This window comes from Necator americanus, chromosome IV (assembly GCF_031761385.1).
Source record: "Necator americanus strain Aroian chromosome IV, whole genome shotgun sequence".
In the NCBI taxonomy this organism is placed as follows: domain Eukaryota; kingdom Metazoa; phylum Nematoda; class Chromadorea; order Rhabditida; family Ancylostomatidae; genus Necator; species Necator americanus.
In genome coordinates this window covers 37,839,775-37,857,165 of record NC_087374.1, presented here as the reverse complement: position 1 = coordinate 37,857,165, position 17,391 = coordinate 37,839,775, and the positions used below count along the sequence as shown (strand labels likewise).

General features: G+C 35.7%; 2 protein-coding genes across 4 annotated transcripts; one reads left to right on the top strand and one right to left on the bottom strand.

Annotated features, from left to right (window-relative positions):
- Positions 1 to 489: 489 nt before the first annotated feature.
- RB195_003938 (uncharacterized protein) lies at positions 490 to 10,171 on the top strand (the record flags this gene model as incomplete). Of its 3 annotated transcripts, XM_064201822.1 has the most annotated exons (8): positions 490 to 561; positions 1,255 to 1,395; positions 4,614 to 4,676; positions 5,795 to 5,852; positions 6,219 to 6,334; positions 8,266 to 8,661; positions 8,728 to 8,820; positions 10,058 to 10,171. In XM_064201822.1, 8 exons carry the CDS (start codon positions 490 to 492, stop codon positions 10,169 to 10,171), a joined length of 1,053 nt encoding a protein of 350 aa, XP_064057702.1. The 3 variants fall into 3 exon arrangements, with proteins under 3 accessions (XP_064057702.1, XP_064057704.1, XP_064057703.1); XM_064201823.1 differs by lacking the exons at positions 6,219 to 6,334; positions 8,266 to 8,661; positions 8,728 to 8,820; positions 10,058 to 10,171 and adding an exon at positions 6,116 to 6,150; XM_064201821.1 differs by lacking the exons at positions 1,255 to 1,395; positions 4,614 to 4,676; positions 5,795 to 5,852; positions 6,219 to 6,334; positions 10,058 to 10,171 and having other exon boundaries at positions 8,728 to 8,925.
- A 991-nt stretch (positions 10,172 to 11,162) lies between these two features.
- Positions 11,163 to 15,211, bottom strand: RB195_003937 (uncharacterized protein; the record flags this gene model as incomplete). The annotated part of the gene is made up of 4 exons (XM_064201820.1): positions 11,163 to 11,266; positions 12,579 to 12,689; positions 12,781 to 12,927; positions 15,166 to 15,211. 4 exons carry the CDS (start codon positions 15,209 to 15,211, stop codon positions 11,163 to 11,165), a joined length of 408 nt encoding a protein of 135 aa, XP_064057701.1.
- Positions 15,212 to 17,391: the final 2,180 nt, after the last annotated feature.

The window sequence follows — 17,391 nt, the reverse complement described above, 5'->3', positions numbered from 1 at the left end:
TTTAATGCTTCGAATGTACCAGAGAATGTTGCTCTACTTATAATCTTGTTTAGGGTTCTTATTCTTTATTGCGTGCGGATAGAATAAGGATTTCTTGTGGTTAAGTTCTTGTGATCTTTTCTCATTTCTTGTATGCGACTAATTGAAGTGTTGTCAACCACCCTCAACTTTACTCGGCCGAGGATTATTAACTTTGAGCGGAAAAAGTATGGAGTAATCATATCACCGCGAGTCGTTAAATGTAGCTGCAGAGTAGTTGCATAAATTTTCTGATTTATCATCGAAATAATGGAAAATACGGGTAATAATAACATTAAGAAGTTTGTAAATACTAATTTATAAGATCCAAGACACCCGTTGCTCTGGAACATTTTTAATCGCTCAGAAAATTCTCAAATGAATCTGTACATCATCCCAGAATTTACTTCCAAGAACTCGGACAAGGTTGATTTACGGATTTCACTTTTTTTTTCGTTATAGGACTGTGAGATGTCAACCGCTACTGACGAAGATACATCTATGGATATTCCCAATTATAACGACCCAGCTTACTGTAAATCTGTAAGTTTTTCTTCGTGTAGACCCATTCGAACTCTCGACTGAGAATGTATTTAAGACCTGGTCAGGAGAAACTTCCAGAAAGTTCAACGATTTAGTTATTTCGCTCCGATTAGAAAGTGTTGGGTATACTATGTCATTATATCTGAACATACCATAGAATTTTTCGTTTTTCTCATAAAATGTTTAGGTTACCCGATAGCGCAATTATCACCTTTGTTTGGAGATTGAGGGTAATTACTGGTTAGCAAAATTTCTGTGATGAAAATATTTTTGAGGTCTGGGTAAAATTGTGAAATTTACTGGTGGAAGGCTCTCAAATTTGTCCAATATTTACGTCAAATATTTATTCAGTAACATTTATTCATTGTTTATTTTCATTTACGTTGATGAGATTCCAGAAATGGAAGCACTTTTCTTTCTGGACAAAATTTAATAAAAGTCATATCTTCAGTTGAAGATTAAGTGCTATTTGTTCATGTATTAGTTTGATTGAAAAGCAATGGTATTTTTTTAAACTCGCGCCAGAAAAAAGATTTTAGGCCTATGCAACACCTTATTTAAAAGAGGTTTTCTGTCTTTAAAAGGCAGTGTTTTTGGTTTTTTCTGTGCCGAATGAAAAAAAATAAATAAATAATAAAAAATAATGAATAATTTTTCTTAGTTTTCATTTCAATATTATAGTTTTGCTTACAGGAGGGAGTCGTCGTGGTGACTTCTTTCGCGTATCGTTCTGTCCAAGTCCTTTATTCATTTATTTCTGGAGTTGCCATATTTTGTGTACTTCGGGTATACTTTCGTTATATCAGAGCTTCAAAGCTTCACACAAATATTCAGGTGATTTTTATCGTGTTGAATTTATAAAGTTGAAAATTATGTGGGGATCATAACAAATTGTGCAGCTCTAGGAGTTTACTGACAATAAAAAACGCTAAAAATGAGAAATGATGTTAAAGAAGAAGTATTGAGAAGCAGTCTCTGAGACGTTTTCCCAGATTTTTTACAACTATTTTTTTTTTCAAAACCGCAGCCTTCTTTAAAAAAAGGACCTCAAGACCGAGAGAAAAAAGACCTTTCTCATAGACCTTTTCTTTAGTCTATGAGAAAATGAACTTTGCGTTGATGTAACTTAATATCAGTCTCATTTTTGGTTGTAAAAAAAAAGAAATCCATACTAATTAATCTGCCGAAGCGTGGTTGTGTGAAACGACTACGACGCATCATTCCCGAGTACAAAATTTCGCATAAGAAAACCGTGAGAATCCACACCTAATCCGAAACGTTTTGCCTAGCTTAGTGGCAACGTTCTGGGAAATTTCTGAGATTGAGATCTTTGCAGAATTAGTAAAAGTAAGGTGTATTTTACAAGTTTTACGGTGGAAGCTCAAAACTCTCCCTACAAATCCACTTATTCGATACGAAAGGAGAACTTAGAGTCGTCAGTCCTCACAACGTCCACGAAAACACATTTGACGGAAGGAATTATGCATCCTCACAGAATGAGGGAAATTTCCAAAGACGTAGCTTTTATACAGACTATCAATAGTTTATCACAAGATTTTATTGGTCTAAAATCGATTTCATTGGTCTATATGTCCTCATTTTATGAGATTCCGAAGTCATTCTCGCAGGTGTCGTGTGACTGGATCTGGATGCTCCTGACGCCTTATATTCCTGGTTGTGAGGGGAAAGAAGCGTACGTGCTTTCACCATGGTTAAGAACTACGCTTCGAGACCTACCTACTTTTGATTACCGATCAGAACCTCGAATTTTCTGATCAGTAATCAAAAGTAAAGTTCTCTTTGCCCTTAATTTGAACACAGAGATTCTAAGTAATGGCCAGACTCAGAGAGCGACGATAGAAAAACGCTTGGAGTTGTAGTTTCCCCTGAAAAGCGAAATTTTTTTTTTGATACATAGTGAGAGTATAAACAAGAGCATGCGTAGACGTTTCTGGGTGACCTTAGTGTTTAAATTAGAGAAAATTTCGAGGTAGGTTGTCATTTCAAAACTATCCATTCTCGTATTTTAAATAAAAATGCTATGCCGTGCGCTTATTGGGCGAATGAATTCGCTTGAAACATCTTTTGTGGATCAGATTAAGGCTTAAGATTCGATATTCTTCGAAGTTGCACTTTCGCTATGACTAAGGCATTTTAGTTGAGAACGTGTCTCATGCTCACCTACATTCTACATCAATTCTGCTTTATTTATTTACTTATTTATTTAATTTGTTTAAAAACATCTATAGGCATGCCCTTAAAAAGAAAAACAAGATGGAACAAAGCTCACTAGAATTTCGCCTAAGTTTTGCACAGCAAGGCTGGTCACAGTCTAATGTGTGTAAGGGATTGGCAGGTCATTCTCCTGCTAAAGAATTGGAGAAATCCTCACATGAGATTCTTTTCCGGAAACCAGAACGCTACAGTGGGTAGAGGGATATCAGGGTTTAGGTGACAAACCTAACCCAAGAATCCGTTCCGGACCCTTGGCGAACGGCTGGATGGACCTATTATTACTATTATTACTGCACTGTTACAGCTTTGGTCTCAGCTCTTTTAGATTGATTCGATTTTTTTTTATTTGATATTAGTGCTTGGTCAAAAATAAATGATCAAACAGCCGATCACATGACTGAACTTTCCTCAAAACTCTATTTTAAAGGCTGTGATTAATCTAAGTTAACAATAGTGTTCACGTCCTCACAATACTAATTACACTCAACTGAGGAGCGAATACCGTAAACAGAGTGTTTGACGTTGCAGTTCCCACGAAAAAGAGAGTTCTCAGATATTTTCCTCGTACTAAGTTACTTAAGAGAATTTTTCGATGCCAGCTGATTTGTTTTTCTTTTTTTTTTCTGGATTACCACGTTACTGCTCCGTCATGGAATGCATGGTTTTTACTTTAAAGATATAGTAAAAAAAAAAATAAAGTGTGCAGAATCATCACTGAGTAGATGTCCATGATCTCTTTAGTTGTTGTTGAATTCATGTTGTATCGGTTTGGAAACCTTTTTTACGTTTCCAAGCTGGTCTCGACGGTTTATGACAACTGACTAAGAAGGCGGACTTCTTCGCATCTTCTCCTGTAGTATTTTGTGGATCGATTTCGATCCTTGCCTCAAGATTGGCCCTTACCTCCAAAATTGAAATTACCACAATGGAATTTCATGTGCGAATGCTGCCATACCATAGAGGCAGCATACCATAAATATGACATGGTATGGACTTCCTATGGAAAACGTCCATACAGGGTCGTACATTGCGGAAAACTAGGTGGTTTCGCTCACCTCTCCGTTTGCATCCTGACGACTTGCATTGCAACGCGCCACCCTTGCGCACGCGCCGCATCCACGTGCGAGCGGTCAAGGATTGATCGAGATCTCCTCACTGGTCTGTTCATGTTAAATTAATGAATAGACTGCTGAGAGGAGCGGAACGTATACATAAAGGTGCGTTCTAACGCACCTCATAGGAAAAAAAGCGATTCCCATGCCGTTTCTTATGACGATCCGGGAAAGATGAGCGGAACCAGGTGGTTTTCCGTAATCTACGACCCCTTATAGAAGCTTTCCATGAGGAATTTATGCCACGCCAGATTCATGGTATGCTGCCTTTAAATACGTAGAAACAACTATTTTCGGAAGTTCTGCCCAATTTTGTCTCTTTTCCTATAAAGCCGCCATTTGAACGCGAAAAAAATTCAATCTTAATACGAATTTTAGGGGAATTTCAGAGAGGTAATATAGGGTTCAGAAATAAATGAGTAATATTTATATAAGTCATTACGTATTTGCGAGTTTGTATGCAAAAACCGGAATTACTCTTGCGCTAAACCGATGACTGTCTATTACTGTAATCATCCCCTACAATCTCAAGAAATTATTTTCTCAGAAAAGCGTGTTAAAAAAAGTGAGAAAAACGAAAGTTAAGAAAAAGAAAGAAAAACATTGTCATGATTTTTCTTCTTGTGAGAAAAATCTCACAGACCTCATTATGAAGTTATTTTTGCGAGGAGAGTATATGATGAGTAAAAATGTTTTTTTTTTCAGAAATTGTTGACCTTATTCTTGTTCGCTGCTGTTTTAATTAATACCAGCTTTATTGTAATGCAGGTAAGCTATTCTACTTAAAATAGAAATCTAATATTTTTATTTTATGGTCAAAAGGGAAGTAAAGAAAGAAGTATATTTGTTCTAGTCAATCAAAACGAAAAAAGTACCTGAACTATACGTTTCTTCATAGACAAATCCTTGATGTAATAATGCATGACAATTTTTATTTTTAAAATTCTAAAAAGTAAAAAACCAACAATAAATAATGCCTTTTGTAATGCTAACCGCATTCTTCTTCCTCTCCTGCAAATTTAATGGTTCTTACGAAGATAATAATACAGCATTTTGATGTCTGAGTAGCAATAATATAATAACAGTGAAGTAAACTACATAATCTACTGACTACGGTGAAAAAAATTGAAAAATTTCCATAGGTTCTTGGAAGACCTCTCAAGTTCTCGGATCCTGATCGAAAAACACCAGTTCTAATTGTGAAAATTATCAGAAATTAAGTGAGAGTGTGTGTCTAATCGTTAATTTTTCATAATATAACCATTTTACGGAAGGAGCTGAAAAAGAAAAGAGGAAAAAGTAAAAACAAGCGAGCAAACTGAAGTGGAAATTAAAAAAGCCAACAGAACTATTTATTTTCGAAAAAAATAGTGCAACAGTAGAAAATTCGACATGTGCTGAGAGTTCGTGGTATTGTGTAGTCAACGATTCGAACGTACATTACATCGATCCGGATACATAGATCACGAAGATCAATTATGATCAATAGCGAGTGAACGTGAACTGATTATAGCTTAGAACATTTGCCAATTTTGGTGCTATTTTTTGAGGTTTTACAAAAGTTAAAAGTTTTCGAACATTTTCGTTGCTGCAAGCTATGTACTGTGGTATCCATAGAATAGGTCCAAGTTGGGCTCATTACCTATATAAGCAACGAATAAAATATTTTAAGTTGGATTTTCTGCTCGTAGCTGGCTTTGAAGACTGGTAGATAATAAATTCTTTGTAAAATAAATTTAAAAAAAAAATGAAACAAAACGATAAAATAAATCCGATTCCGGCCAAGTGTTTATTTTATTATCGCACAGATTTCAATTGACAATTCTAACAACTTGTATTACCTTTTTTTCCCGCTTCCATTTCGCTGCTTTTAATTTAATTCCTAGATGGAATTACAAATGTCTCCTTCACATCAAAAATTCCAGCTGAAAGTGCTGCAAAAAGGTAAGAAATGGTCGCCTTTTTTTGTTTACGAAGTTGAATGGCTTCATTATTTTCTTTTTCGTTAAAACTTTCTATTTAAGTGTTTAATTTTTAATTGAACTCATATTAATCGAAAATTATTGCCTGATTATCAATTAAATCCTCATATTTACGAGTTCATCGTTTCGTTTAGCTATAAACTTGCTTACCTCCTCAAAAAACATCCAAGAACGTATGTATGATTAGATTTTTTTTTGTCAAATTCATGAAAATAATCATTTCAGAGTTATCAAATATTTCTCTCATTTGCTTATCGTGATCCATGTGATGTATTTCTACCAAAAAACATCTACATCGTTTTCAATATCCTTTACGGATTTTCCTTAGAGCTCTATCTTCTTTCGAAGGCGATGATGACAATGGAGCGAACAATTGCCACAATATATGTGGATTCATATGAAAGATGGAGATGTTCGACAGGAAATTTAGGACTTGTTATGTCGGTAAGGTGCATACGGTAGTTAGCAATGTTTAACTCAAATAAAATAATAATAACAAGTAATAATAAAGTTATATTGATAGTAATAATGGCGTGGGTGTGGTGTAGCGGTTAGAGGTTCCGCTTCCTGCACGATCGATTGGAAGTTCGAATCCGCCCCGGTGCTCACCAAGCCTTTCATCCCTCCGGGGTCGATAAATTGGTGCCAGACTTGTCTGGGAGGATAAAAACATTGACTTGACACATCGGCTAGCCCCCGCAAGTCATTGTATAGGCCAGTTACACATCCGCGAACCTCAAGCGATTCCGAATTGAAGTGAACGTGGTGGCGGATCCTAAGCGGATTGACTAACGCCAGAGAATTTATCCTTTATTCTTTAATAGTAGTGATAATTAAAGAATGTAAATAAAGTAATAATAGTAACACAATTTTGGAAGCATTTCTGAATTTAATTATTTTAGAAACGTTCTTAGAAACGTTTTTCTTAGAAAATTTTTCTTAGAAACGAGATTTTTTAAATTTTTTAGGAGGCGATTTTTTTTCACTAAACAACAGTTCCATTTGGCATTAGCCCATAACTTCATTGCTAAAGAAAAACGTTGGAAAATTGTAAAATTCATGTGTTTTTCGGAAGAAAAACTGTAAAAAGTAACCTTATCCAGGATGGAGGTGGTTTCATATGCACAAAGAACAACCACATGCACTGTTCTCGAACAGTACCTGCAACATTATCTGTTGGAAATTATATTTTTGACTAGAATTAATGAGGTGAACACAAACGTTTAACCTTATTTGCAATAAAGCTGAGATACGGTAAATTTCTAATCTCTGAGCAGGCTTTGAAACAAAAAAAAACAAATGGCTTTTTGAAATTAAAGATAACCTATGACGTCTGGCATAGGATCGTACGTAATTTGTATTTGTCGTTTTAAACAAGGGCTTGTAATTAGCGTTATTCTACCTTCTGTTATTTTTTAAACTCAACTACATAAAATATGATCGTCATTCACTATTCTAAGAATAGCACGCGCACGTTTGCCGCACGTTTTTGAGTTTTCCATGGAAACCCGTGGAAATGAAATTTTATTTTCCGTGTTCCCATTACTGTAGTGTGTTCTGCCTAAATAGTACAAGCAGTAAATAAAAAATAAATAAATAAAATACGTTTATTGCTGGAAATGCGCCAACGCATTCCAGTGATAAACAGTGCTGATCATCGCATTCCTACTTCTAACTTGATTACAAATTTCTAAGCAGTCGTGGATCTGACAGTTGTTTCGGAGTTCATGGCTCTATTTAATGAATTTCGGTTGTATTAATAAGTACGTTTACAGCTAATGATCTGCTAAAATAGATCGTGGAGTTCGATCAATACTGGAGCAGTTCCCCTGATGTATATCGCAGAGTTCAATCAATAGAAAACGTGTTAAAACTTAAACTAACTTAAAACTTTTAAGCTCTTATTCACGTCATAAATGGGCCAGTGCGATCTATATGAGGCAGCTAATGATTCACTTAGAAAATGAAGCAAACTATGATGAAACTCCTTAATTTTGCGGGATCTATTAGTATGAGGACCAGTTCTCGCACCATAACTTTTTGGTGCTAGGTTCTCTTTTACGGTTAGACTTTTTTTGCATATCGGCAGAAGCTCTCCCACAACAAGTTTATCGTACTAAGTTTTCTTTTCGAGTTATAATGTCTTTTTCTATAAGAAGTGTTGTAGAAATAGATCTGTTAATATGGGGACCAGTTCTCGCACCATATGTACCTCCTACTAGGTTTTCGTTCACGGTTACAGTGCATTTTTCTACGTGAAGTGCTGCAGAAATAAAACTGTTATTAGTAGCAAGTAGATGGTTTAGATGCTAAAATTTTGATTTTTTAGTCCCTGAAAAGATAAAAATGAGGGAATTTTTCCGTTTTTTTTTCAGATACTTTCGGCAATTCTTGTGGAATTGTATATATACATAGGAGTGTCGTTTAAGGAACCGCATATTAGTGCCACAAGTACACCAGATGAGGTTACTGGACGTATCAATGAGGTTCTAATCTTCAATGTGTCCTGCTCCACTATCACAATGACGATAATGATTGTACTACTACTGACGAACAAAAAACGAAAGACGAAATCGATCGGCTGCGTATCGCGACGATTTCAAATCGACGAAAATATCGTGACAACGGAATTTATTGCAAAAATTGCTTTTGTACAGCTGGTGGCGTTCAGCATACAATCATTAGGCGGTCTTATACTACGATCTTCCTTAGAGAATTTTTTCACCGACAACGATTTGCCGGCGCTAAAATCAATTAAATTATCGTTACAGGTAAGGCATCCAGGGATTATGTGGTTGTGGTGTGATTTGCTTCAGAAAATTTTCCCAAATATTTAGGTGATGCCTATTTTCACTATAATTGTTTGTGTTGTTATTGAATGGTCAATCTGTAGAACAACTACACGTCATCGTGCTCGTGTGCTAAGCATGGTGAACATTAAGGATCGTGGACATCATAGTTTACAGTTTCTATCGCTTCAATGGAGTAACGCAAATTTAAAATTACCGCAAATGGAAAGAAATACTGTCTGTTAAGCTACTGTTAACTTTATTCACTGAATACTGCAATATGTATATGACTGGCAACAAATTTCTGTTATACTCTGCAAAATTTCATTTGCAAACTGTTTATCCTCACTCACACATGGGTGGGTGTGGCGCAGTCGGTTAGAGGTCCGTTGTAGCCACATGGTCGAGGGTTCGAATCCGCTCTAGTGCTCACCAAGCCTTTCATCCCTCCGGGGTCGATAAATTGGTACCATACGTGTCACGTACCAGAACTATGAGTTTGTAGATTTCCTCCTTCCAGAAGTTCGCGAAGTTGCGATCAAAGAATGATTGAAGGTCTGTTTTGATCTCATCTCCATCAACGTGGTGGCATCATTCCATTTAATAAGCCAGAAATTCGAAGAAACTGTGGTCGGACGTGGAAATGTCCAGAATCTATGGCGGAGGGGTAACGATGGTCTAGTCGAGATTGCGCAGCTAGGAGTCCCACGAATCTGAGGTGGTACGGATTTCAGGTGGAGTATTCGCATACGGGATCGTAGATTGTGGAGAAAAGGGTGATTCCGTCCATTTCTTCCTAACTCCCGTAAATAACGGCCCGGAAGATGCGGCGCATGCACAGGGCTGGCGCGCTCCAATCGAACTCTTTGTAGAAAATAGCTAGCCGGAACGTCCATAGTCGTATCTTCCGTACAGTTTTTTTGCGGGAATTAAGAAGAAATGGACGGAATCGCCTCTCTCTCCATAATTTACTATCCCGTATACGAATACTTCACCTGAAATCCGTACCTCCTCAGATTCAAGGGGTGATGCCTTTAGTCTGGGTCAACTTCGCGAAATGTGAGCGCGCACGTTGTCGTCCTGGAAGACTTTCCTCGGTATCCCGCTATGTTTTGAGCCATCCAGTTCATCTGCTTGTAGTAAGTAGTTCTCAGGGAAAAAAGATAAAGGATAAATTTCTGGCGTTAATCAATCCGCTTGGGATGCGCCCCCACGTTCACTTCAATTCAGAATCGTTAGAGGTTTACGAACGTGTATCTGGCCTATACAATGACTTGCGGGGGCTAGCCGATGTGTCAAGTCAGTGTTTTTATCCTCCCAGACAAGTCTGGTACTAATTTATCGACCCCGGAGGGACGAATGGCTTGGTGAGCATTAGGGCGGATTCGAACCTCCGATCGATCGAGCAGGCCTGGCGGAACCTCTAGCTGCTACACCACACCCATCCGGGCCAAAAGGTGTACTAGATAAATTCCCAGAGCGTAATCTCTAAATAGTAACAGAGATTAGTTGCCCGCCTACTAGCAGTAATGAACTACATATTAAAATATTATTTATAAGCATGCCTTTTTCAATATGTACGTGATGTCATGCTGTTATGTACCATAATTCAACCACTATGCGGGTCATACCGTAAAATTTCTACACTTATTTGATTCAATTTGATCCTATAAATTGAAGAAATTTAAAAGATTCATTAATTTCATATAATTGAAGAAATATCAACCATATATTTGATGCAGTTCGCCTTGTACAAAATAAACTGTATATACCACTTCCGTAATTATTTAGGATTTTTTTTTGCAGATGCTACACTATATTGTGCTCAATAAATCTGGTATGTTTAGTAGTTTTTCAACCTAACATCTTCAGAGATATTCCCAGGAATTGTCAGTACAGTGAAATCATATTTAGTTTAATTGGTCTCCCGTAATAGAGGCGAGAACTCGTCCCCAGCAATAGTTTTACTACTCCTTAGTTTATCTTTACGTTTTCGTTTACTCGATAGTTTGCGCTTTGGACCAAAATGAATCCATGTCCATGAGACGTGGAGGAATGTGGACATGTCGAGTGTCGACTTCGCGCTTCCCGCTGGGACCAGTTCTCGCAATTTTTGGATCTTTATCCGAATTTCGAACAGCGACCGGAATTATATGTTTTTCTTTAATGATAATGCTGAGCCACGAGAATACCACAGAATATTGGAAAATAAAATGCACACAACAAAACATTAACCTTAATAACGTTGAGGTATAAATTTTCTATGATAAATACGAGAAATGTGAAGAACATACATTGCATAATCTCAACCTATCACATCACAACTTTCTCTTCTACCTATCTATGAATTTCTTATGGTTTTCGTCAAAGAACTGTGTACAACAACAGCCTACACAGCGGAAACGTTGAAGAACGACGTACACGGTTTTTCTATGAATATTTGATGGCAGTTTTTGGAACTATAATCGATGCAAAGCCATTAATTAGACCAGAAATCGTAGAAGAGGTACAATAATAATTGAAGAGATAAACGAAATCACAGGCGAATCATTGCAGAAGTCCGTTCCTTGACAGAAAAACGATTGTCCTAGAAAAAAAAACCAGTTATTTTCAAGCAAACAAATGAGAAGAAAATATTTTGTTTTATTTTTTCCAAGATTTATTCTCCCACTTTTCCGTTGTTATTTTGTAGCTTTATATGCTAGAATTTCTCTAGCCTTTTAAATTTGTTTTAAGGGACAGCTTATGGACTGGAATACTGATTAAATTTATTTGGAAATTTGATGAAAAATATTTTTTTTAGTTCTCCACTTTAGAATACATTTGCACCGAATGTACCAACACATTTTTGCTATGGAAATCAGGAAAATTTTTTTCTCCCATTTTTCATATCAGAATTCTCTTTTCTTCACAAGACCAAACAAAATGGATCATCAGTTATAATTATAAGAATTATATCGACAAGGAAGCTGAAAGAAGAGAGAAAATTTCCATCGATTTTAGTTTTTTTCCGCAAGCAAAGATTCGCTAAGAGATTTAAATAGTGCCAACTTTTTAACGAGAAAGAATAGTTTGTCTTGTTTGTTTGTTTTTGCCTGTTGCAAGAGCTATGTATCCCAATCGGCAAGAATTCTGGATTCAAGACGTGTATGAAAAAAAAGAAATAGTTGGCAGCAGCTAGCTCAGAACTCAGCTTGAATTTTTTCATTTTTAAATATTTCAGCCTTATTGAAATGTTATGAAAGGATCATCTTCAGGAACGGTGCGGTTCGCGGCTCTCTGAGCCTTGTTTTTTTTTAAAGAAATCCAGAAGTGATGAATGCAATAAATTATGGAAAACGCAAGAGTGGATCAAGTCCCTTGGAATAATTCAAATGTAATATGTACCGTTTGTAAACTAGTGATTTGAAATTTCTAATAAATTCAAAAAATGTAAATCTCAAGTGAACTACATGGAGCTCCATCATTATAATAATAGCTCAACAATAGAAATAATTCCCCATTCAATATGCGTGCTTTCAAACCATTCCATGAAAATTTTTCTAAAAAAAATTGTGAAAGAGTAAGAGTAATCTGGGGACGAGATGATCGTGACGACCTTGTAGATTTGAGAAATAGTGATCCAGTCCAAAAAAAAAGAAAATTCGAATCGATAATGTTTGGGGACTAGTTTTCGCGCTAAGAACATGCTCAGTGGGTGTACACATTGGTCTTTTTTTCCTAAGGAATTAATGTTTGCGAAATTTCACCGCTTACAAAAGACTTGTGAGAATACCATACCTTTTCAATAAAATTCTAAAAAAATAAATTCAATATTTTCAATTTTCTTGTTGCATCTATTGCGGGGGCGTGGCGAAAAAAACCCAAGTCATGGATTTTGAAGAATTTCCGGCATTTACCTTTGACTTTTTCGTTATTGGACCAATAAAGGGTCATATCGAGAGTACGAATTTTCATCGAAGCGTCTTCCTCATCGTCATTTGTGCAACCTTTCACGACCATATCATGTTCTGTAAGAGTAGTCATTGATTCCGTAAGAACAATTTCTACAGTGCTACTACATACTGTAACGATACTATGCGATACAGTATCCACGCTAACCTTCATCAATCAATTTGAAACAGGATCCACCACAACACGTTAAACCATGCATACAGTTCTCCATGTCACGACCCATACACGTATAGCACGACAACGTTCGACCGTCCGTATTTGCGGAACAATTTCTCTGGTACAGTTTCCCGGAAACTGAACATAAGAAAAAAGCTGTAGCTAAGGAAGGACTTGGACCTCTTCTTTAAAAATAGAAAAAAAGTTAAAAATTAAAATTCCAAAAAAAAAAGCATTGAAAAACTGAAAATTTCATAGTATGAGTATCCACCAAAAAATCTTAAATCTTCACTAAACTCATAACTTTTTCCAGCAAAGCCTTATTCTCTGTGATTAAAAAAATTCCGAGAAAAAGCGTTTAAGAACATTTCCCCCTTTTTTCTGAAGGATTCAGAGGTTTTCTTCGGTTGATGCGTAAGTAATTGCGATTTTTTCTTAAATTTCAATTTCCTTACAGGAAAAGAAAAGAGTTTAGCGTTTTCTGACACCTAAAAGGGCATTTCTTTCCCTTCAAGGTAGTATCTTTGGTTTTTTTTTTATGCTAATTTAATTTTTGTCAATTTTTGAATCAATCGGATATAAATGAATTTATCGGCAGTTCTGAGTGGAACAGCAAATAAATGAGCAGGTGTTCTGCTAAACGGGATTGCAGTTTTCGCGGAATTTTTCAGTTCTTTGAGTTCGTTTATTGCGACTGTTTATGACGATGGAACGAGGATCGATTCGAAAAGTGTTTTTGGAACATTTCAACATTTGGAACATTCCGGCTCTTACAGCTTTAACTCTCGTCATTATTAATTATTGTTTTTTAGAACAATTTTTTTTTCACTTCAAACTCAAAGTGAATCTATTTTTCTGAAAATGTTTGAACTTTATTCATCGGAGACAGTAAACTTCCAATTTTTAAACATTTATCTTTGAACTAAGTATGAAAAAAGGAATGTTCTGGAATCTGCTCGAGAATAGAAATACCGAACCCATAGAAGCTATTTGAATGAACTCAGCTCGATTCCTGGAAATCCTGAGCAAGTTCGAAATGAATTTTTGGAAAATATTTCCACACATGTCGGATGAGATGAGATAAAACAGCACTTAATTCCTCAGAGAACAAACTCAGTATTAGGAAATTTTCATTACGAAATTTTTATAACAGCTCAAAAAATTGGTTTTAGAGGATTTTATAATTTCCTACGGATGGTTAAGGGAAAGAAAAATTTTAGAGGATATTATAATTTCCCAAATTTTCTAGTTCAAAAGTAGCAGAGCTATCTAATGAAACTTCAGAGCTATTCACTTTTTTGACTGCGGATGTGACACGACTTCTAACCTTTTTAGGCTATTTTTTCGATCGCTATTTAATGACTCCTCTGGAATAATTCGGACTACTAAGTCGGTACTTCGAGTGTGATTAGGTTGTTTACATAGTTTACATATCCACAAAAAAAAACAAATATATGACAACTCATCGCAACATATTCAAAAGAAGTAAGAAAAGAAAAAGAGAGAAAAGCAAAAAAAAAATCAAAATTAAAAAAAGATGCCCAAAAAAATGCGAAAAAACGTTGAGATTTGTCGTGTATTCCCTCGAATTTAATACATAAATCCCTTAAGGAACTTTCCCATCACAGTCCAGGTTAAATATTCTGCAAAGCTGCATTCGAAGGGGAATCATTAAAAAGATTAAACGGTGCCCATCTGCGAAGAATTTCTCGATTAAGCGTTTATCGAGGACATTTCCCCTGTTCGAACAAAAAAAAAAAAGAATTAATGAAGTCTGAATTCATTTAAGTGTGAGTCGAATAAAATATTCATAGGATTTTCCTCATTAGACATCCTTCCAAGGAAAATTTCTTAGCTTAGTTAAAAGACCTTAGTTATTACTGCTTGAATAAATGTTCACTCGCCATCGCCGGAGGTATTCCCTTCGATCCTATGACCTTGCGGATATGCTCGCTGGATATTGTCCAGACGACATTTCCTCGGCACTAATTGTAGAGCACCCTAATTGGATTCGCATTTGCAATTGCTGGACATATTTACCATAAATTTTAGCATTTCACACGTTTCCTGGATTACATTATCTTTTTATTTTTATTATTTTTTCATATTATCACCAGGGAAACAAGCAGAAGACCACAAAGTTGAAACCAATTATGAAATATATGATAATATGTAATATAATAACTTATATGTTAAGATAAAAGTATATTAGAAACATAAAACATATTTTAAAAAACCATAAACCATGACATAATGTAAATATAATAAGATATTTGATTAGTGTTTCTATTTCATTATTTTATTATTTTATTTATTTTTTATTTATTTGGTGTTTTTCCTTTAAAAAAAAACAAAAATAGTCGCCAAACTGTTTACCTATGGAGAAGAGGGTCATCAGAAGTACGATGGCATGACATTCCATGGTCAAGCTGAACAGAAAAAAATCTGTAAAGTTTCACAAAAAAAAATCGTCAAGAAAATTCGCGTAAACATGAACTCGTTGATTTGAGGTTCAGAGGATTCGCTACGACGGCGAACGACGGATTGAATGGAGACCTAATGACGAAAACGACAACAAAAACATGGTATAAAGGGGGAAAAATTTGAGAATTTTGAAAAAAAACGATAGAGCAAAACGTGGTATAAAGGCGGAAAATTTCAAAAAAAATTTCGAAAAAAAAAACGGTGGAGCAGAAGATGGCTACTCGTCCGCAATGCCCTGCAAGCGGCACGCGTTAGACATTGGTCGACTAATTAGGAATAGAAAACGCAGCGTAATTAACTGGAATCGTCGATGTGGATGGAGAGAGCAGAAGCCTCCGGAGAACCTCCGGAGTTCTCGTATATGTCTATGTAGCGCATCCACGAAAATATGTATATCCCCTTGAAAATTTCGTTGTTTTTTTCAATAAATTTGTGAACAGTTTGTAGTTTTTAGTTTCGTTTATAGTTCCTTTATATTTAGTTTACAGTAGAATTCATGGAAAGAAAAATCCCAAAATTTGATGGGATCTTGGGATCTTTCCATAAATTCAGGGGTAGCAGTGTAATTTGCGAGCAATTCCCTCAATTCCTCCCTCAACAATTCACTCTACTCTCCTCAACAACTGCTTTATGCACTTTGAAATTAATTCTTCGTCCTTGAATCCATTCTTTTTTTTTCATCTTTGATTGTTGTCGCAGGATGGAGCCAAATCCAAATTTGGCAGTTTCAACGAGTTCAAGAATATTGAGAACTCTCATCGGATACGCATTTTTTTCCGGAAGTATAAATACGATCAAAACTAATCGATCGGTGGCTCCTTTTTTTTTCTAATCCTACTAACCAATATTATTCGGTTATTACGCTGACGTAAACTCGGTACAACGACATTTCCTTGCGGGACCTGCAGTCGCGTATTGCGGAAATATTTCATGTACTAGAACGAGCGAGAACCTATTTCCGCTACGTGATGCGTTTGTCCGCCGAGAAATCCTTGTTGGATAGAAATTTAGCCAAAATCAGAGTACATTTTTATTAGATTATTTATTTTTGATACATAATGAGGCATATCCTTTTCTATTATTTTTTTTTTAATTTTTTTTCCGTTTTAAAGCTTATATAACTGAATAAATTCTACTGGATACTGGTTCTGGAGTGTCGCTTACAGCTGACTTTCAAGTTTCTTTCTACTCTGTGCTTTAAATTAGCTTGTCCCGTAAATTTCTCTCCTGTTCTGATTTTCGATTTTTTTTTTAAACTGAGCATCTTCAAAAACATTTCAATTAACAATAATTAACAATAACAAACAACAACATAAACAACAACATAACAACAAACAACAACATTAACAATAATAATATGTACTCTGGAAAATAGTCAGTAGTCTTTCGATCATCGATGTGATAGATTGTTAAGTCTTTTGCCCGGGAACCCGGATTGCTGTGGATTAAAGTGGTGAATATCGCGGAAAAGAAACTTATGGGACACTTATGGGACAAACTAACATTGTGGCCTATAAAATGGACACGTTTGTGATTTATTAACGTCATGGTGTAGCAAAAAGTGTAGCGAGGAAGTTCCCAGCTTCATTTCATGTCCCATCTGCATGTGCCATCCATCATATGTAAAAGTCCACTCGCCCTTTGACGGGGTTTGCACATCTTACATATTACATTAAAAATATCTGATAAAAATATTATAGTATATATTATAGAATTGGATATGGATTGGAATTTTAATTTCAAAAGTAATGAGACACATTTTTCAGCCTCAATTTGATTCATTTTTTCATTTCCCTTACGGAAACAAAAATGGGTTTCTTTTTCCTCAAATAATTGCTATTATTTCCTATTCGGTAGGTAGGAAATTATATACATATGAGTATTAGTATAGGAGAAGCGAGATATTACCGTAAACGTACAGATCATTCTTCTGAATGCCTGTAGTTTTAGTGGAAAATGAATTCTCTTAGTTCCAAGTGGTTTACACTTTCAATTCTGTGGTTGGTAAAAAGTTGGACAAATTTAAAAAAGTAAAAAGATGGACAATTAAAAAAGGTAAGAAGATGGACAATTGAAAAAACAGCGAAGAAAAAAAATATATATTGGATCGCCTTTAAA